The sequence below is a fragment of the Rhagoletis zephyria genome, unplaced genomic scaffold (assembly GCF_001687245.7).
Source record: "Rhagoletis zephyria isolate East Lansing unplaced genomic scaffold, Rhagoletis_zephyria_1.1 Rzeph_scaffold_00141, whole genome shotgun sequence".
NCBI lineage: Eukaryota > Metazoa > Arthropoda > Insecta > Diptera > Tephritidae > Rhagoletis > Rhagoletis zephyria.
In genome coordinates, this window is record NW_016157225.1 from 388561 (window position 1) to 410453 (window position 21893).

At 39.7% G+C, this 21893-nt stretch overlaps 1 protein-coding gene across 1 annotated transcript in view; it reads right to left on the reverse strand.

The window, feature by feature from the left end:
• Positions 1–417: 417 nt before the first annotated feature.
• Remo (Remoulade) overlaps positions 418–21893 on the reverse strand; it is a 68083-nt gene continuing 46607 nt past the window's right edge. The window contains exon 4 of the mRNA XM_017638246.1: positions 418–4987. Within this exon, the coding sequence (XP_017493735.1) occupies positions 518–4987 (4470 nt within the window). The 3' untranslated portion in view covers positions 418–517. The remainder of the gene's footprint in view (positions 4988–21893) is intronic.

The following is a 21893-nucleotide window of genomic DNA, read 5'->3' on the forward strand; positions in this document are numbered from 1 at the left end:
AATAAATAAAAAAATAACAAAACTATGGTTTTTGTTAAAATAATTATAAAAAAGTTATTGGTAGATATTTCCCAGATTTGGTAGATTTTTTACAAGTGGATGGTAAATATTTTTTTTCGTCAGTGGCAACCCTGATGTACACACAATTTGTATGACGCATACCGAAACAACGAGGCGACAACACTCGAGCGGTTGGAAAATCCGATTTTGACAAGGCGTTGGGAAGTGAAGTTGCCTGCAGAAAACGAAGAAACTATCATTTTCGTGTTTCACACAAACAAATAGGCATAGGCCTATTGTTGGTGTTATTTCTGCATTTGACGTAGCGTTAACGCTACTATTTGGCACAGAAGCATGCTGCGATGCAACATCGCTACATGATATTTCCTCAATTTTAAAAACATAACGCAAAGACAATTTTAATGTGGTCTTAACTTTATTAGGAAACTATGAGTATTCTAAATATTTTACACTTATAAACAATATTTTATACTTATTAACAACGATATTTTCAGTCCTAGCTTTTAAGATTTTTTTGATCAATATATGAAATAATACTACTTTGACTACTGTCGTCCTCTATCGTGTCATTGGATGTTTCCGCAAAAGACTTCGACAACAAATTTGAAGATGGAAATGTCGACATCCGTTGAGACGGTGACGCCACACTTGTCGACACTGATGCTGCCGCCGCAAATGGTGTGATTAACATATCTACCGGAATTACAACATGATCCTCATTGCTCGTTTTCAGACTTGGATTAATAACAGGAGTATTGTGATGCTTTATAGCTTCATATAGTTCATCAATTGATGGATCATTTTCACTTATTAAATGCACCATTGAATTTTCAGTTTTCGTAATATCATCATCAAAGTCATTTAAGGGATCTTCCCCGTCACTGGTGTTCGATGACTGATATGGAAACTCTTCAGTTAGGGTAATGTTTAGGTCGTTGTCTGGTTGTGGTTCATATAATCCGTGACTTCGTATACTAATTTCTGAATTCTGATAATTTAAATCACTTTCATTCGTTGGACTAATTGAATGCATAGCGTTGGTGTGTGGCATTTTAAATACATTACTTTCACTGGCAGATTCAAACTTTTCAGAAATTTTTATTTGATTTGAAAATCTTTGGTTGTTACTCGCTGCAAAAGGTATACTTATGGAACTTCCGTTCCAAGATCCAACTCTACAACTTTCCAAATTGAGAATAGATGACTGATTTTGTAAAAATCGATTTGAGGAATTGGCAGAATCATGAAGATTGTTGAGTGATTTGGAGTGTTTTAAGTTGAAACGAATTAAAAAACCAGATGGAGCGTATTCATCCACCTTTACATTATTTGTAATATGAAGTGGCTTCGAAATATAAACATCATTCATTTTTAAATCAAAGTTATTTTCCACTATGGATTGGCCTTTGGTGTTACTTTCAAGACTTGGTAAACCAACAATGTTCATTGCCTCTACATCTCCAGTCTCCACTAATTTCGTTGGTACCGCTACAGATTCCGGAGGCTGTGGCGGTATTGGGGATTGTGGATTTAATTTTGATTCCTCCTTAGTAATTGACTTAATTGCTGTCGATACTGCTAATGCATTTTGACATAACGGAACGTTCTGTTCATCTGAAAAATTTTGTTCACCTTCAATTTCTTCGTGCTCGCTTAGAGTTTCCACACGACTTGGTTTACAAGAGCGATTTGAATTCCTAACCTTAATCACTTCATGCTTTGGTTCCTTCGTCTCAGGTATATTAGTATAGATATTGGCAACAAAATCGGTTGCAATTGTACGAGTTTGAGTAGAGCTGTCCGAATTTATTCTAGACAAAGCGATGCCATCGCGAAAATGTTCGATTGGTGTGTAATGCGGCGACTTTGGAACGGAGTGCAAATTCCCTCCTGGTTTATAGTATATATTTGTATTGTTAACTTTGCTACCACCTCTTAAGAGGGTAATGGCATTATGTCGTTTTGAATAGATGTGTCCATTTTCACTGCCAGTTAAAGACGATATGTCACTAACATTATCCATGTAGTCAATGCGCTCTACTTGTCGTTGCAGCTCGAAATTATTACGCTTGGCCAAACGCTTTTGCTTTTTAAAAAACTTACGTGCAACGATTATTTGATTTGGATTGTAGAAAACCTCAGCGCTGGGTATTTCGCATGTTAGGGGTACTGTAGCAAGACTGTTTGCGGTCATGTGATGATTGTTGATGATGGGTGGTTGGTTTATGTTCGATGAGACAGTGCCCAGTAAGGGGCAATCAATACTCTGAAGAAGTTGTTCATTCTTATGCGAATTGCTCTTCATACTTCGAACGCTGCTACTACGTTGCCTTGAACATTGGCTGTTGGACCTGGACCCGGATACGCTTACATCATAAACAGCGGAAGTTTTGTTTGCAGGCATGTTTGAAGGTACATTGGTATCATACTTACTATGTTCGTGAGCTTTGCATATGGCATTAGCAAAGCAAAACCTTCGGCTCCATGCGCTTTTTGTATCATTTCTGGACAAAGTGTAAAAGAGTATCAAAAAAAAGCCCAGCAAAGTACACGATATTGCAAAAACTACACTGTACATTCGATGGCTCGTCGAATTTTCAGCTGTCTGATACACAAACAGTGCCGCTGATATCCATGAGATAATGAATAGTATCAAAAATAACAAATGAGCCCGCAAATGTGTTATATTCGATCTTTCGAAGTCATCCACTATGCTGCTAGCAGTATTACTAAGGGTGAGGCTCCTATATTGTTCGATGCCAGTATAATAATGATTTACTCTTGCTCCTGTGCTTTGCTTTAAATCGAGCCAGTCTAAATCAATATTTTCTGTAGTGATCGTATTATCTGCAAACTGTTTATTTGCCAGAACATTGATCGCTCTATGGTTCATGTGGCAGTAAACACACAACATAAGTATTCCGAGGAAAATTAGAAGTATTATTGCTGGCACAAATAACGCATTGAACGACGATGAATTGTGTAGGAAACAAAATGAATACGAGGCGTATTCATTGATATTTACTGCACTCGATATACCGCAAATTATCATTCCTATTCCCCAACCAACTAAATATATGCTAAGTATTGGTTTCGTTACTTTGTTTTCTCTGGATAGGTTGGGGTCAGCGGTTACTCGATGATTTTTGGACAGCCCTTTGTACAAATTGCTTAGACAAACGCACAGCCATAGTAACACAGATAAAGAAAAGTAATGCAAAAGAATTCCAACTATCCTGCAAATATGCGGATATTCCGTTTCATAAATTCCAATAGCAAATACTGCCGCCAATGACGAAACAGAGAGCCAAATGTTCACAAGCGAGTGTCTTTGTTGCCGATTCATTCGTATCGCTTCACGAAAAACTATGAACGTTGCAATGTTTAACCACGAACAACAAAACACTATTATACTCCCCAAGTATATGCTTAGGGGAGCAAATCTGAACGTTGCTCCCGAACCTTCGGTTGTGTAGACGTTGAGGTACTCACGTCGTTGAAGAAGACCATAGTAGCCCAGGCGTCTGCATGTAAACAGCAATAAGCCACGATGCAAATACAATTTGCGACATTCTTGAGGGTTCCAGTCATTTATATCACTATCCCACCACGCTGGAGTCGGTGAGCTTATTTCGTTATGATAAGGGTGAGCTCTTAATATTATGAAGATTTTATCACTTATATCGACTAAAGGCTGCGTCTGAATAGAATCTTTTGCTATTTTGGCACCAATCACGACAGACGTCAAAATAAATCTGCTTGCCTCAGGCAAACTGTTATTTCTGCCGTTGTAACCAAAGAGATTTCCGTTACGAAACACTGCAATCATGAGTCTAATCGATTTTTCAGATTTACCAAATAGTGCGTTTACTGGTATCTGTATAGCAGCATCTATATATCTTTCGAAAATCGGAAAAGTATCATTGGAAGTGTTGCATTCAAAATTACGCCTTCCCACATTATTAACATTATTTAGCCAGATACATGATATACCTGTAAAAGAATCCACGTGAATATTGAAAAAGTCCACGAATATATTCCTCGGAATAGACCATGGCTCTACTGAGATTTCTTGAGATGGAGACGGGAATGATTGAATACTCGATGAGGATTTTTCCATTATATTTAACATATTAAGGCTGGTTTCATACTGAAATTGTGCCTCCTCAAATAGGCTTTTTGGTAACAATAAGAGTTGTGATACTATACTAAGTATTAGGTATGAAATATCTTGTTGATTGGTGGCATAATAATCATATTTTCTTAATGTACGTACAATAAACTCTAAATCCATCGGATCCTTAATATTATTTAAATATAATTGCGTACGTGTGAAATTATGAAGTCGTTCAGTTATTTCGTAAGAACTACTTTTAGTTAATGTAAAATTCATTTTTGAAAACTGTTCAAGTATTCTAGTAGTTTCACTCACAAATGGGCAAGTGCCCGTTTCTAAGTTCTCCCATTCTCCGTGTTGATTGCAATTATATGTGGCTATAAGCTTTTCATTTTCATTTTCGGCACAAACTAAGCTCACATTTTCTCCACGTATTGCTTGAGGCCAATAATATGTCCCTTTATTTGTGTGAACTACAGTTGCCTGGCAGTATTGAGTATCTTTTGCTATTACCATTACTGCAATCGATTTAGATAAATTTGCCTGTTGTGAATTCAGAGTGCAGTCCCACATCCCAGAGTGGCTCTTACTTATTTTTCCAATTTTGAGAATAGAATTAAGTATACCCGAATCTGAGAAGTGCCTTGTTGAGATATCAATGTCATTAAACTCTTTTTCAGGATCGTTGAATACGATGTCTTCAGTGGAATTTGGTACGCGAATTTTTTGCGACCAACCCCAAAATATGTGAGCTTGCGTTGATGGAATATCTTCGGATTCTCGGGGTACTCCAATGGCAACACGAGGGGCACGACACTTAAAAATAAGTTCGTCGCCTTCAAAAACAATCTGAAATAAAAGCAAAAGTATTGTTATTGTCTATTAAATTGAAAAAAAAATATCAGTCATAAAACATATTGATAGCTGATTAATCTTTTTGCAAATATGCGATTCAAAATAAGTGGCAACCCTATTAAAAAAATGTTTGCATTGGGGAATTTTAAAATACCTTCCATTTGATACCCATATTATGATGTTTTAATTAATTTGTAACTAATTTTGAATTGGTGGCAACCTTAAACCTTAGATAACCTTAAAACGCAAAACAGTATCTGTATACAAAATTTCATTAAAATCGTTAGAGCCAATCCCGAGAACGTCATGGATATATAAGTTGATATACAAGAATTGCTCGTTTAATGTAATAAGATAAGATAAGGAAAGTACATGATAAATAATAATCGGAATTTCAGTATATTATGTATATAGAACTACAATAAAATATTAAACAACAAAAAATCAATATCCAAATTAATTAAATAGTTGAACAAGTGGTCACTGAGAAACACTATGAGCGACGATAATCCAAAATATCGGCCTCTTCATCCCACGTCGACACCTATGTGTAGATGGGCATAATCACAATAGGGCTGTTCAGGAACTTGTGCATGGTTTTGCTGCATTTGTAAATTCACAACAATAAAACGCACAGGTTTGCCATGGCAGCAAGCATAAAATTTGCAAATGCAATGCCAACTGCAAATCCAAGACCTTTTCTAAAACATCCTGAACAGCCCTAATATTTCTTACGCTTCCGAGTTGCAACGAGACGACGAGCATTAGTTGCGTTCCAGATAACTTCGTGTAAAAACCTGTAAAACTGTCAAATAACAAAATTACTCTCTTGAAAGAGAGGAGCGAGAGCGAAACAATAAAAAGCACCTGGAACGCGAAAAAACACTTTTCCTGTAACTACTTCCATTTTTTTTTAATGTAAACCGCCATGGAGACGATCAAATATCTTTATCAACCCTCCCGCGTTATGCTTGACAAAAAACAAGCGCACTTGCCTTCTGATCGTCGTGGTGAGCAAGTGCGCGGACAAGAAGAAGAAATTGTTTGTTGAATTGATGAGTTTATTTGAGCGTTTGCGGGCAAGACACGAGCCAACCTCATACCTATGCAATGCTTGACGTATTTATTTGATTGTCTCTGTGGCGCTTAAGGTGCTGTTTTTGTTTACAAATGCAACCCTGCCTATCGTTTGACACTTTTCATTAACTTGCAGGAAGAAAAACTTCGGACTAAAACGTGCAACTTCTGACTGAGAGAGAGAGCAAGTTACTCTCACAAAAGTGGTTTGACTTACAGGTTTTTTGGCACCTGGAACGCTTTCCTGCAAAAAAAACTGCAAATCGTGAATATCGTGAGCACCTAGAACGCGATTATTGATTGCATTGTCATCTCCGACAACGCTTGCTGAAATTTCAAAGCATTAATAAATTTCCCCAACTGCTCGTTATTCCTACCAATACGTTTATGAAAGGCATTGGATATGTACATATGTGGCATGGGTGTAATCAGGAAAATGAATAATTGAATGGAAATAATAAGAATAAGTTTTCATTCATCATTTAAACAATTTTGAATGACGAATAAATTTTTATTCTTCATTCAAGTACTTTCAAATGATGAATAAATCTTTATTCAAATTTTAAGTAAATTTAAGTAATTTCAAATAACGAATAAATTATTATTCGTCATTCAAGTAATTTCGAATGAATAATAAATTGTTATTCTTCATTCAAGTAACTTGGGATGAAGAATAAATTTTTATTCATCATTCAAGTAATTGAGAATGAAAAATAAATTTTATTCATCAATCAAGTAATTTCAAATGACGAATAAATTTTTATTCATCATTCAAGTAATTTCGGATGAAAAATACACTTTTATTCTAAACAATAATTTCAAATAACGAATAAATTTGTATTCATCATTCAAGTAATTTCGAATGAAGAATAAATTTTCATTCATGATTCAAGCAATACCGAATAACGAATAATTTTTCATTTATTATTCAGTCATTCTTTCTTGATCACCGTACAGGTAGACGAACATGGTAAATGTTCGTGTCCTATATCATACCATCATTTCAAATTTGCGCAACATAAAGCGAAAAAATCAATTCAAAATTTACACCAATACCAATGCCATACATGACATAGTTGGGCGGGAAATGCCTCCTAAATGTATGCTTTAATATTGATACTGAATTACAAAGGTGTGGGTGAATATATGTATAGATGAAAAAAGAATAAAAATCAAGATCAGGATAAACGAAAAGATAAAGATAAAGATGAAGATGAATATGAAAATGCAGATGAAGATGAAGATGATGATGATGATGATGATGATGATGATGAAGATAAAGATAAAGATAAAGATAAAGATAAAGATAAAGATAAAGATAAAGATAAAGATAAAGATAAAGATAAAGATAAAGATAAACATGGTAAATGTTCGTGTCGTATATCATACCATCATCATCATCATATATATAAATCATCATATATGTATATAAATAGGAAATCATGTTTCTTTTACACCCCTTTTACGGCTAAACTATGCTTCTAAGGTATAAGGTATATATATCATTAGAAAGGTATTTTGAAGCTGATGTGCAGGCAATTTCAAATTTGCGCAACATAAAGCGAAAAAATCAATTCAAAATTTACACCAATACCAATGCCATACATGACATAGTTGGGCGGGAAATAAATGTATGCTTTAATATTGATACTGAATTACAAAGGTGTGGGTGAATATATGTATAGATGAAAAAGGAATAAAAATCAAGATCAGGATAAACGAAAAGATAAAGATAAAGATGAAGATGAATATGAAAATGCAGATGAAGATGAAGATGAAGATGAATATGAAAATGTAGATGAAGATGAAGATGAAAGTGAAGATAAAGATAAAGATAAAGATAAAGATAAAGATAAAGATATAAAGATAAAAAGATAAAGATAAAAAAATAAAGATAAAAAGATAAAGATAAAAAGATAAAGATAAAAAGATAAAGATAAAAAGATAAAGATAAAAAGATAAAGATAAAAAGATAAAGATAAAAAGATAAAGATAAAAAGATAAAGATAAAAAGATAAAGATAAAAAGATAAAGATAAAAAGATAAAGATAAAAAGATAAAGATAAAAAGATAAAGATAAAAAGATAAAGATAAAAAGATAAAGATAAAAAGATAAAGATAAAAAGATAAAGATAAAAAGATAAAGATAAAAAGATAAAGATAAAAAGATAAAGATAAAAAGATAAAGATAAAAAGATAAAGATAAAAAGATAAAGATAAAAAGATAAAGATAAAAAGATAAAGATAAAAAGATAAAGATAAAAAGATAAAGATAAAAAGATAAAGATAAAAAGATAAAGATAAAAAGATAAAGATAAAAAGAAAAAGATAAAGAGATAAAGATAAAAAGATAAAGATAAAAAGATAAAGATAAAAAGATAAAGCTAAAAATAAAAAGATAAAGATAAAAAGATAAAGATAAAAAGATAAAGATAAAAAGATAAAGATAAAAAGATAAAGATAAAAAGATAAAGATAAAAAGATAAAGATAAAAAGATAAAGATAAAAAGATAAAGATAAAAAGATAAAGATAAAAAGATAAAGATAAAAAGATAAAGATAAAAAGATAAAGATAAAAAGATAAAGATAAAAAGATAAAGATAAAAAGATAAAGATAAAAAGATAAAGATAAAAAGATAAAGATAAAAAGATAAAGATAAAAAGATAAAGATAAAAAGATAAAGATAAAAAGATAAAGATAAAAAGATAAAGATAAAAAGATAAAGATAAAAAGATAAAGATAAAAAGATAAAGATAAAAAGATAAAGATAAAAAGATAAAGATAAAAAGATAAAGATAAAAAGATAAAGATAAAAAGATAAAGATAAAAAGATAAAGATAAAAAGATAAAGATAAAAAGATAAAGATAAAAAGATAAAGATAAAAAGATAAAGATAAAAAGATAAAGATAAAAAGATAAAGATAAAAAGATAAAGATAAAAAGATAAAGATAAAAAGATAAAGATAAAAAGATAAAGATAAAAAGATAAAGATAAAGATAAAAATAAAGATTAAAGATAAAGATAAAGATAAAGATAAAGACAAAGATAAAGATAAAGATAAAGATAAAGAAAAGGTGTTGCAAACAGTCTGGCAGCATCACCACCGAGAGCTTTGCCTCGCGACAAATAAAGCTCAGCGTGAGTCGTTTGCTGATTGGGCATCGATATGATAAGCGACAAAGGGGAGAAACTGAACGGTTGAGTTCGTTCGCTAAGAGGGTAGATACACAGGAACGGGAGCAGAAAACGACATTCGGAAAATGAAGTGAAAGGGTCAGCAGCAAAACTAAGAATTTTTTAACCTGCGGCGAAGGTTGTTGAATATTAATGAAATAAAAGATTGGAAATCGACTTTTTAATTGTTTTACTCAAGCCGGGTTTAAAAAGTTTAGTTTATTGCCTACAAAATTTAAAAAATTCTTATTGGCTCCTGATCGTCGTATTCGAAATTCGGTATGTCGGAGGATTTGTCTTCGCAACATACAATAGCCGGGGCGAATAGCGCTGCCAATCTTGCAGCTTCGAGCCACAAGCCCATACACTCATTAATGGATCGTAATTTGCAAGCTCATGCAAATATCGGTGCCAATTCTGCACCCTCGACCAACAAATCGCCAAGTATCGAGTCCAAGGAGTCCGCGAATAATGTAGAAGTTGATACACTGTCATCGCTAGCAACTTATTGCATTTCCAATAATTTGGAGTATAGTGTTCCCCCCAACAACAATATCGCAGGACCGTGGCCATTAGAGGCTAGATCAGGAGGAATGGGCCGCACTAACACGTACGCCCAACTTCTGACTAGAAATCGCCCCAGCAGCCCTAGTCATTCCATATGTTCCGCAACCTCACAAGCGACGAATTATAATGCGCAAGACATTCGGCGCATATCTGAATTGCTACAGGAACAGAGTGAGATACTAAAGCAGAGGGAAGCTCTGGTGATAGAACAACATGCTTTTTTGGATCGGATCGACGCAATCCGTCTGGAGGATGACCCCGTCGACCATCCGCCTGCAGTCCCGACATTGTTTACCAGTAATGATAGGTCAACTCAACAAATACAGCCTCCTCTAAATTTAGGCTGTGTTGCTACACCAAGAGAACGAGCATCGAACCTATGCCATCCGCCTCTTGAACGTGGTTTTTGGCTGGATTATTGAATCGTCAGCCACCACTTTGCAATGCATCGGCCACTGTAATGCAGACATTATTAGACAGAATCGAATCACTGGAACAACAACTGCAAGCGCTACCAACAGAGAATAGAGGATGGTTTCCTCAACAAACGGCTGGTATGCCAAACCAGCAATCCCCACTAGCGCCCATAACCAGCACTGCCTATGGCGTAGCTCCTCGACGACGTCTGACGGGTGACCAACTTGCGTCTCGTAAATGCCTTCCCAGAGAACTACCGAAATACAATGGCAAGCCAGCGGAATGGCCCCTCTTTTATGCCACTTACAATCAAACAACCGAGATCTGTGGATTTTCCGACGAGGAAAACCTGATAAGGCTCCGGCAAGCATTAGAGGGCCCAGCTCGCAACGCGGTTAAGAATCTGCTACTACATTCTTCTTGTGTTCCGCAAATCATTTCAACGTTGCAAATGAGATTCGGGCGTCCCGAACTAATAATTAGCGTGCTGCAGCAACAAATTTGCGAACTACCAACACCATCGAAAAGTCAACTGGAAACCATCGTGGACTTTGCCATCGCTGTGCAAAATATATGTGCAACTATTAAAGCATCGGGGCTTGCCAGCCACCTCATCAACCCTGAATTGGAGCAAAAACTTGTGTTGAAGCTGCCTGGATTACTACCGATGTATTGGGGAGTACACAACCAAGGCCTGTCAAACTGCAACCTTCAGACTTTCAGTGATTGGCTCTTTCATCTGGCACAAGGAGCCAACTGTGTGCTCGTACCAACTGAGCCAACGAAGATGCGAAAACGTGGGGCTGTTAATCATCATCATAAGACGGTAAGCTGTATCGTTTGTAAGGGAAATTGTAGTGCTTTGTTTAATTGCGACTCTTTCAAGGAAATGTCTCGTAGCCAAAAATGGGACACCGTACGCCAGCTGAAACTGCTACCGGTGCTTGAAAAAGCATTTAGGGTCTGACTGCAAATCGAAGGCTACCTGTAACGTAAATGGATGTACTCGCTACCACCACCCTTTACTGCACAACGAACCTTCGGTTACCACTAACGAACAAACGTGTAAAGCCAACATGAAAACACATATGGCTAATATCAACGCTCATAACGTTGGCGAAGAGGGTACACTTTTCCGCGTCTTACCTGTAGTTTTGCACGCGGGTGCTAATAGTGTGTCAACATATGCCTTTATAGACGACGGCTCCTCTCACTCTAATCGACGAAGAACTACTACAACAGATGAATGTGAAGGGCACCCCACAGCCACTTTGCCTTCGCTGGACAGGCGATACACATCGCTACGAAGGCGATTCAGTTACCGTCGACCTTGCCATATCATCCAAACACGGGAATGAAAAATTTCCTCTCAAAGCAGTACGTTCTGTTAAGAAGCTCGATTTGCCCACCCAATCGCTTGACGCGGCGAATCTGCAGGCAAAGTTTAAATATTTAATGGGCTTACCATTACAGTCGTATAACAACGTAACACCGCAACTTTTAATTGGGCTAAACAACGCCGCCCTTGGATCCGCCATTAAATCCAGATTAGGTGATGACTCCGCGCCTATAGCCGAGAAAACTAAGCTCGGGTGGACAGTCAAAGGCCACAGATCTATAGCACTTCAAGGTGCAACTCATTACGTCTATCACATATGCGACTGCTCTGAGCATAAAGAACTTCTTCAGGTTGTTAAATCCCACATATGTCTCGATAATTTAGGTGTGGTGGCCAATACCGCAGCGTTGATGTCTAAAGATGATGAGCTGGCCGTAGAATAGCTAGAGCAACACACCGTTCGAGTAGGTGACCGCTTTCAAACTAGCTTGTTGTGGAAGCATCCTAATATGCAGCTGCCAGACAGCCTGCCTATGGCAAAATATCGCGCGAAATCTTGCTGAGCAGCTTCAAAATAAGATTGCCGACTATCTGCGGAAAGGATATGCCCGGCGATTGACATCCGAGGATGCTGCCGCCGAAAGATATTGGTACTAGCCTGTTTGTGCAGTGAGTAATGCTAATAAGCCAGGCAAGGTTCGCCTGGTGTGGGACGCAGCTGCTACGGTAAACGGTGTTTCGTTTAACACTATGCTCTTCGCCGGCCCTGATCTGCCGACCCCACTTCTATCCGTTTTATTTAAATTTCGACAAAAGCGCGACGGCATCACTGCCGATATAGAAGAGATGTTCCATCAGGTGCGGATCCGTCCTGCGGACAAAACTTTCTGCGTTTTCTGTGGTACGAGCACAATAATACAGAGCCGGTTACCTATGTCATGTCAGTGATGACGTTCGGGTCGAAATGTTCTCCGAGCTGCGCTCAATTTGTAAAAAACAAAAACGCAGCTGAGTTTCGAGATGAATTTTCTCGTGCTGTTCGATGCATAGTGGAAAATCACTATGTTGATGACATGTTAGACAGTGTGGACACCGAAGAGGAGGCAGTTCAGTTGGCACTAAACGTTCAATATATCCATTCCAAAGGTGGGTTTCATATTCGAAATTTTCTTTCAAATTCAGACCGCGTGTTGAAGGCTTTGAATGTAAGGTCAGACAAAGCCCTTTGCCTACATTTCGAAAGTGAACTACCAACCCAAAAGGTATTAGGTATGTGGTGGATTGCATCTACAGACCATTTTGCCTTTAGAGTATCAGCCAAGTACAAGGAATCTAACTTATTAGTTTACCAACGTCGGCCAACTAAACGTGAAGTGTTGAGCCTTGTGATGACAATCTACGATCCGCTTGGACTCATCGGATTTTACGTGATATTTGCAAAATAATCTTACAGGAGATATGCAGATCAGGTTGTGGCTGGGATGCTCGCATTCCTGACGAGCAGTTTACAAAGTGGCTTCGATGGATTCGCCTTATTCCAAAAATTGAAAACATGCGTATTCCACGCAACTACACACGCACCGAGTTTGACAGCCCGCCTCAAATAGAACTGCATACCTTTGTCGATGCTAGCGAGTCAAGCTATGCAGCCGTGTGCTACCTGCGTTACTCAGATGGTAAAATTGTTGATTGTGCGATGGTTTCTGGTAAAACTAGAGTCGCACCACTTAAGGTGATGTCTATTCCTCGGCTGGAATTGAAGGCAGCGCTCTTGGGAGCTCGTCTCTCTAAGCACGTCAGAGAATCACACTCCATTTCAATTGCCACTTCCACATATTGGTCCGACTCGCGCACCGTCTTGGCCTGGCTACGAGCTGATCATCGCCGATACAAACAGTTCGTCGCCTTTCGGCGTTGGGTGCCAACCATCCACAATGTTGCCGATGAAGCAACAAAATGGCATGGAGATCCAGATTTTTGTAATGAAAGCCGTTGGCTACAGGGACCCTGATTTTTAAAGTTGAAACCGGGTGAGTGGCCTGTCCAGCAGATGAATGTGAAGAGGGAGCTTTCTGAAGAACTTCGCCTGCAGTATGTGGGCCTCCACCGCGAATTAGCACAATCAAATCTCATCACTGCCAATCCTGAGCGATTTTCTTCGTGCAATCCTCTTCTTCGTGCTACTGCAAAAACCATAAGTTGTGCTCGAAGCTGGCTTAGTATGGTGCGAGGCGGCGATGTTGTGCATAACGAGCTCGATTCTGAGGATCTTTGTAAAGCGGAAAAGCAACTCTGGAAAAAAGCACAGCTCAACGCTTTCGCTGATTCAATAGCTTCGTTATTGAAGGGAAAACGCATCGAAAGGTCTAGCGATATTTATAAATTATCACCTTACCTTGACGACGATAACGTATTGCGAATAGACGGGCGAGTAAAACTGAATGAGAGAAAAGATCCTGTGTTGCTACCACGCAATCATTACATTACACGCTTGATTGTTAACGAATATCACATCAAATACCATCATGGCTGCTTGGAGACTGTCATCAATGAGATCCGTCAACTTNTTTCATGGACCTCCATTTACAACTCATGGTCCCCTGGGGGTCCACCTTGACCACTTTGGGAATCACTGATCTAAGGTAACCTCGATAGAGATACTGGATTCCAAAACTTCGAGTTGTGGCAAATCAAATCCGGCGCGACTGTCAGCTTTGCAGGAACCGTAGCGCTCAGCCGCAAATTCCAAGAATGGCTCGCCTACCAACGTGCCGCATTGCTCATGCCGTCCGTTTTCCTACACAGGAGTGGATTATTTCGGCCCACTTCTAGTTACTGTGAAGAGAAGCAGTGAGAAAAGGTACGGGGTCCGATTCACATGTCTAACTACGAGAGCCGCGCATATCGAAATTGCCTATTCGCTATCTACAGACTCCTGCATTCTCGCCATACGTAACTTCATGGCACGGAGAGGTAGTCCGTTAGAATTCTGGAGCGATAACGGCACAAATCTTAAGGGCGCGGAAAGAGAACTAAAAAACACATTCGCGCAACTCGACCGTGATCAACTGACCAAGACCTTTACGACACCAGCAACTAAATGGCACTTTATAACGCCAACGTCTCCCCACATGGGTGGAGCCTGGGAGAGGCTTGTACGTTCCATAAGGAACGTACTCTATCGCATCATGCACCACACACAAACGAACGACGAAGTTCTTCGAGCAGCCTTAATGGAAGCAGAAATGATAGTCAACTCGCGCCCACTGACTTACATCCCATTGGATCATGAAAACGATGAGGCACTAACACCCAACCACTTCTTGTTGGGTAGCTCGAGTGGCGTTAAACCAATTGCTGAAGCAGTAACTGAAGGCGTTTTATTGCGACGTAATTGGCGATCTTCTCAGCAACTTGCCGACGCCTTCTGGCGGCGTTGGGTCGCGGAGTACCTTCCCATCATAACGCAAAGAAGTAAGTGGTTCGATGACGTAAAGCCGATCGAAGTTGGCAACATTGCCTATATAGTCGATCAAAACAATCCAAGAAACTGTTGGCCAAAAGGAAAGGTAGTTAAAGTGCACACGAGCCCTGACGGAAGAGTTAGGAGTGCAACGCTTAAGACTGTATGTGGCGTATATGAGCGACCTGCTGCCAAAATTGCTCTTCTCGATTTAATTTCGGTACACCCTGATTCACAGGGTATACCAGGGGGGAGTGTTGCAAACAGTCTGGCAGCATCACCACCGAGAGCTTTGCCTCGCGACAAATAAAGCTCAGCGTGAGTCGTTTGCTGATTGGGCATCGATATGATAAGCGACAAAGGGGAGAAACTGAACGGTTGAGTTCGTTCGCTAAGAGGGTAGATACACAGGAACTGGAGCAGAAAACGACATTCGGAAAATGAAGTGAAATGGTCAGCAGCAAAACTAAGAATTTTTTAACCTGCGGCGAAGGTTGTTGAATATTAATTAAATAAAAGATTGGAAATCGACTTTTTAATTGTTTTACTCAAGCCGGGTTCAAAAAATTTAGTTTATTGCCTACATAAAGATAAAGATAAAGATGAAGATAAAGATAAAGATGAAGATAAAGATAAAGATAAAGATGATGAAGATGATGAAGATGAAGATGAAGATGAAGATGAAGATGAAGATAAAGATAAATGTTACGTCGGGTGCGAAATAAAAACCGTACTTTCAGTGTGTTGAAAATTCACTAAAATCTGTAAATTTATTAAGCATTCGTTTACAAATTGTTATAATTATAAGGCAAATAATCTGAGTCTTACACTTGTGTTTAGCTTAACACCCGATCGCTTGTAAGTTTTCAATATTTAGTATTTTAAGTTTAATTTAATAAAATGTATTCAATAAAAAGAAAGACAGCCGAACTTTTCTTCTGTTTGCCGCAATTACAATTGAGCGTGATGAAAAGTACGAGTAATTAAATGAATTATGTGAGAGCGCAATTGCTTTGACAGCGAAGAGGATTATAGATAGAGAGAAATTCGCCTGAGCTCCAGGGATGCCATCTCTTAAAGCGTTGCGGATAAAAGGCGGCGCAATATTTTTAAAGGCGGCGCAACATATCCCCCTCCGTAAACTTTGTGCAGCTCTATGTGCAATGTTTACCCTTTACGTCCAGTTTTGCGATTTTGACAACCGGTCGAGTGAACAGTCCTGCTGCAGTTTTCACGACAGCGCTTCGCACTTGCCCGTCCTTGGAACGGTGAATGTCGATGACCACGCCTTTTGGCCAAGTATTCCTTCTCTAATTATCATCTGCGATTACAACCACGTCGTCGATAGCGATGGGGTCGGGTGACTTTTGGAACCACTTAGCTCGTCTGGTTAGACATGGTAGATACTCACGAATCCACCGCTTCCAAAACTGGTCCGAAATTTTATTGGCTATTCGAAAGTTCTTACCAAAATGGATTTAATCCAGCGAACCATGCGCTCCCAAACGCCTCCCATATGAGGCGATGCCGGTGGAATAAAGTTCCACTTCACGATGTCGACGCTCCAACTCACCAGATGTCATTCGCTCCATTTCATTTTTCAGTATCCGGCTAGAACCGCGAAAATTGGTGCCGTTGTCTGACCAAATGCACTTTGGTACACCACGGCGAGACATAAACTGCTTTAACACGAGTAGAAACGAATCTGTTGACAATGAATGTGTTATCTCGATGTGGACTGCTCTGATAGTCAAACACGTAAAAACCACGCCCCAGCGCTTCTCTCGCCGCCTGCCAACTACAATTTCAATCGGCCCGAAAAAGTCCACGCCAGTATTTGTAAAAGGTCTCTCGTACGCTGCAAGTCTCTCCGCTGGAATGTTTCCCATTTCCGGGGCGCTTGGATGCGTTTTACGGTTTCGGCATAGTTGACAGTTTTTCACTGTTGCTCTGACTAAGGCTCTCAAACCTTGCACCCAATACCGCTGCCTCATTTCATTTATTATAATTTCGTTGTGATCGTGGTGGAACTTTTGATGGTAAAAGTCGGTAATAAGAGACGTCACACGATGGAGACGTGGCAATATGATTGGTCTTCGAGTGTCCCAGGTTGCGTATTTCATTGCATCTATCCTACCTCTAACTCTCAGGAGGCCTTCTTCATCCAAATATGGCGAGTCCTTGTGAATCCTACTGTTTTTTGAAACCGCTTTCCCTTCTCTGAGAAGTTGCAATTCTTCGCCAAATGCCTCTTCTTGGCAAATGCGAATAATTACACATTCCGCACATGCCACGGTACTCATATTAACCAGTGTGTTGATTTTTAGTACGTTTGTCTGTTTTGTCACGCTGTGAAGAAACTTCAGCACATAACTTTGTGCATTCCTTAGTTTTTCCCATTTGCTAAACCGGTCAGGATTCACGCTTATCACAGACAACGATGATTTTACAGGCGTGTGCAGTGCGACATGGCAAACTAGTTCGTAATCATGCTCTTGATCATAGTCCATATTGGTTTGTGGCCAATTCACTTCCGGCTGAGACAAAAATGTAGGTCCCACATACCAACGCGCCGCTCCATTAAATTCTGACTTTTGTGACCTTTTGGTACCTTCATCAGCGACATTATCTCCCGATGGCACCCACCGCCATTCATCGATACTGGAGTCTTCTAAGATCTCACCTACCCGCACCGCCACAAACTGATGAAATTCTCTGGCGTCCGATTTTATCCAATATAGGACATTTTTGGAATCGGTCCAAAATACTCGCTTTTCTATACAAATGGACAACTCTGTAGCAATAAACTTTGACAGTCGCAAACCTAGTATTGCACCCATTAACTCCAATCTAGGGATCGATACTGGCTTAATTGGCGCAACTCGGGGTTTCGGACTCAACCGAGCAACAATCAACATCAGCATTTTTCTCTGCGCGAAGGTACACGACGGCCGCATAAGCATTTACGCTGGCGTCCACAAATGTGTGTAGCTGGACTCGCTCGCGATGACTTACTAACGGATAACACCGAGGCACCTTAATATCAGTGATTGCAGGCAGGCGTCGAATCCACTGCCACCATTTCTCTTGCTCTTCTTTACCTACCGGATCGTCCCAAGAGATGCCCGAGCGCCATACCTCCTGCATTAAAATCTTCGCAGAGATAAGGTAGAACAACAATCCTAACGGGTCAAATACCGTCATTATAACACGTAATATTTGGCGCTTCGTTGGGATGTTCATATCATTATAAACTTGTTTCGGGAAATGTTCGAAAAACGTCAACACATCCGCCATCGGTGACCACCACATACCTAGTACCTTTCCGTGTTTAGAATTTGGTTCTTCGATATACTTGTCGCATTGCTCTGTCTGCCCTGTCTAGGCCATCAAAACTTTCGTAGAGTTTGATTTCCAGTTTCGCATTTCAAACCCTCCATCGGCGTGAATGTGACGAACTGTTGTAGCTAATTTGATCATCTCGTCTTCAGTTTGCATGTTTTGTAGCCAGTCGTCTACAAAGGTATTATGCAAGATCGTTTTAACAGCATCTGGATGGTGAACTTCGAAACGATTTTTATTCTTGACATAAATAGCTATCGATGGGGAGCAAGTTGCACCAAACGTCATAACTTGCATGACATATACATTCGGTTCCTTTGATGTTTGAGCAGTTTGATTCTCCTGCCTGACACGTATTTGGAGAAACATCTCACGGATGTCACCGCACAAAGCTATTGGATTTTCACGAAAGCGGATCAGAATACCTACCAATGATTTCAATAGGTGTGGACCTTTTAAAAGCACAGAATTTAAAGCAACCTTATCAACCGCAGCCGCAGCATCCCACACCAACCTAGTTTTGTTTTTGTTGGGGTTGGTTACGGTGAAAATTGGTATATACCAGGATTTGGGACCAGCCAGCACTTCATCTTTACGTAGTTTTCGCACATAACCCTTTTGTTCGTATTGCTGAATGGTGTCTACCAGAAATGATTTTAAGCTAGGATCCCGTGCCATCCTTTTCTCGAGGCACTGAAGACGGCGCTTAGCCATAGGTAAGGAGTCAGGCAGCTGGATATGGTCATACTTCCAGAGAAGACCGGTTTCCCATCGCTTCTCGCTTGGAAGATATTTAGTAGTTGCATTCATTATACGCTGCGAACGCTCATCTTCCTTAGAAACTAAAGGCGATACGTCTTTCACGCCGATCGATTCTACCGTATAGTGTGACTTGACTAGCTCCTCAATGCGGCTATCTGCACTGCATGTGCAAATATGCATCACACGTTGGCGTGAGGCTTGGTTTACGTCGTTACGTCCATAAACGGACCACCCTATTTTACATTTCGCTGCTACTAGGTCGTCGCCATCTTTATCACGAATTTGCAAGGGAACACCAAGCTTAATGTTATCAAGACCGATAAGAATACGCGCCTGGGCTGCTACATATGGCTGAATTGGTAATTTTCTCAAATGCTCCCGACAGGATATGGCAGCGCTCTCAAGTGTCTGAATGGGCAAATTGAGATTGGTTACAGTGCGTACATTTTTTATTAAGTATTTCTTTGAACCTGAACTTCGAGCTGAAATATGCAGCGAAACAGATTTTGAATTCGGCTCGTTTTGTGTAACCTCACCTCTCCACTGAAGGCAGAGGTCTTCTGTCGGTCCGTCGAGACCCAGTTCAGCTGCCAACCCATCTTCGACAAGAGTGCACGCTGACCCTTCGTCAATGAACGCGTATGCTTCTATTGACCCCGTTTTACCATGAAGTGTCACGGATATATAGCGGAAAATCGTGCTTTTATTTTCCTTGGCATGAAATAAAACGGTGCTATTACGAGCAGTATCATCTACGCCTTCAGATATTGCCAAGGATCTCATATTTCCTTGCGTGGGTGCGTGAAGCAGTGGATTGTGGGGCATTTTGCAGCCATCAACGGAACATGTCTTTTTAGAGTTGCAGCGTCGCACAAAGTGCCCTTTGAAACACCTTATACATAATTTTTTCTCACGGACGAATTTCCACCTCATGTCTCCATTCAAAGCTTTGAATTGGACACAGTCTGACAGACAATGTTGCTTAGAACATTTTGGACAGCTTTCTCCCTCACTGCGGCGAACGTCGTGAAGCATTACCCGTTCTCCGGATAATTTACGATGTCCCTTTCTTTCCTCACTTGCAGAAAGTGCCCATTGTTGTGCATTGTTATAAATATAAAGCTGGGCCCTTTAAGCATTTTTGCAGGCGAATTAAATTTTCCTGGTCTGTAAGACCACACCTTTCGGTCGACTGCTCGAAATTGGTAATGAAGAGCGGCCAGTCTTCGGGATTGCCAGAAAAGACAGACAAATCCTTGACATTACGTGACGCGCGGCGATTTGTGATGACGACAAAGTTATATCCGGTACCGAATTTTGCAGAAAACTTGAACTAGTATGATGTAATGACGTCATTGGCGCTGTACAACTGACGGCATTGTTTGCCAGTGAATTTGTTATGCCCGTTGATGGAGAATAGAACGGACGTTGACCTTGAATGGCGGCAGATTGAGCAAGATTGGGTGCAGATACGCTAGAAAATACGTTGTTAGAAGAAGGGATATTATATTACTTGTGGCGCGCTTGTTGCGAACGTGTTAGCAGGTTGAACCGTGTCCCGGCTTGTACCAACGCATGTTGCAGCGTCAAAATAATTATGCATTGTGGGCTGGTGACTAGCCCCAAATCTTAACATATCAGACGAGGGAGGTGCATACAAATTATAGGGCGTACCCTGTAAACCAGTATTCACAACACTATTTTCAAGGCCAATCCTAGAAAATTGCACACTCAGGTTTTGAGAGCTGTTGGCACAGGTTGTTGAGAAAGCATTTCAGCTGACCGGGCAGTGGGTGCAGAGGAGCACCAGGTTACTTGTAAAGCTCTTACTTCGGTAACATTGGCACTTGCAGCGGTAGTCCGAGCAATGCGGGAACGTTTGTGGGGGTTTGCCAGACGCAAAATACCAGAGCGCGTACGAGATGGTGATATATCAGGGGGTAAATTCTGCTTTTGCTCAATAGATGAAAAAGTGTTACCTATCGGAAGGCGTGGCGTTGAAGCAATGACGCGCTGAGAAGTACTGGAGGACAAATTATCTACCATAACTACATGCGCATCTGTTAGGACGTGTGCCTCTGTTGGCGCGCTGCCTGCTGCTGATGATGGGGCGCCGATCGGGGCGTTTGTACTTGTTGACGCGGCCAATGTGGTAGAAGCAGTCATGTTGTCTCTTTCCGAAGTAGCGCTAGCTGGCCGAATTGCTATATCAGCCGATGATTGTTCTTCGTCCGCCATTTTAATCAGCACTTGTAAGTTATAAGTAACGGCGTGGTGCAATTGCAGCTTTCGAGACTCCAATTGCCAAATTTGTAGGTTATGTACTCCACGTGGTGGTTGCAGCTTTTCACCTGCAGAACTTCCAATTGCAGCAAAAGGTGCAAGTCGTTGCCAGAAGCCAAAGCATGTTGGTTTTACCAAAGCATTTAAGAGCCAAAGCACTTTAGATTGTTACATCGGGTGCGAAATAAAAACCGTACTTTCAGTGTGTTGAAAATTCACTTAAATCTGTAAATTTATTAAGCATTCGTTTACAAATTGTTATAATTATAAGGCAAATAATCTGAGTCTTACACTTGTCATCACTTAAAGCGTTGCGGATAAAAGGCGGCGCAATATTTTTAAAGGCGGCGCAACAATAAATATAAAGATAAAGATAGAGATAAAGATAAAGATAAAGATAAAGATAAAGATAAAGATAAAGATAAAGATAAAGATAAAGATAAAGATAAAGATAAAGATAAAGATAAAGATAAA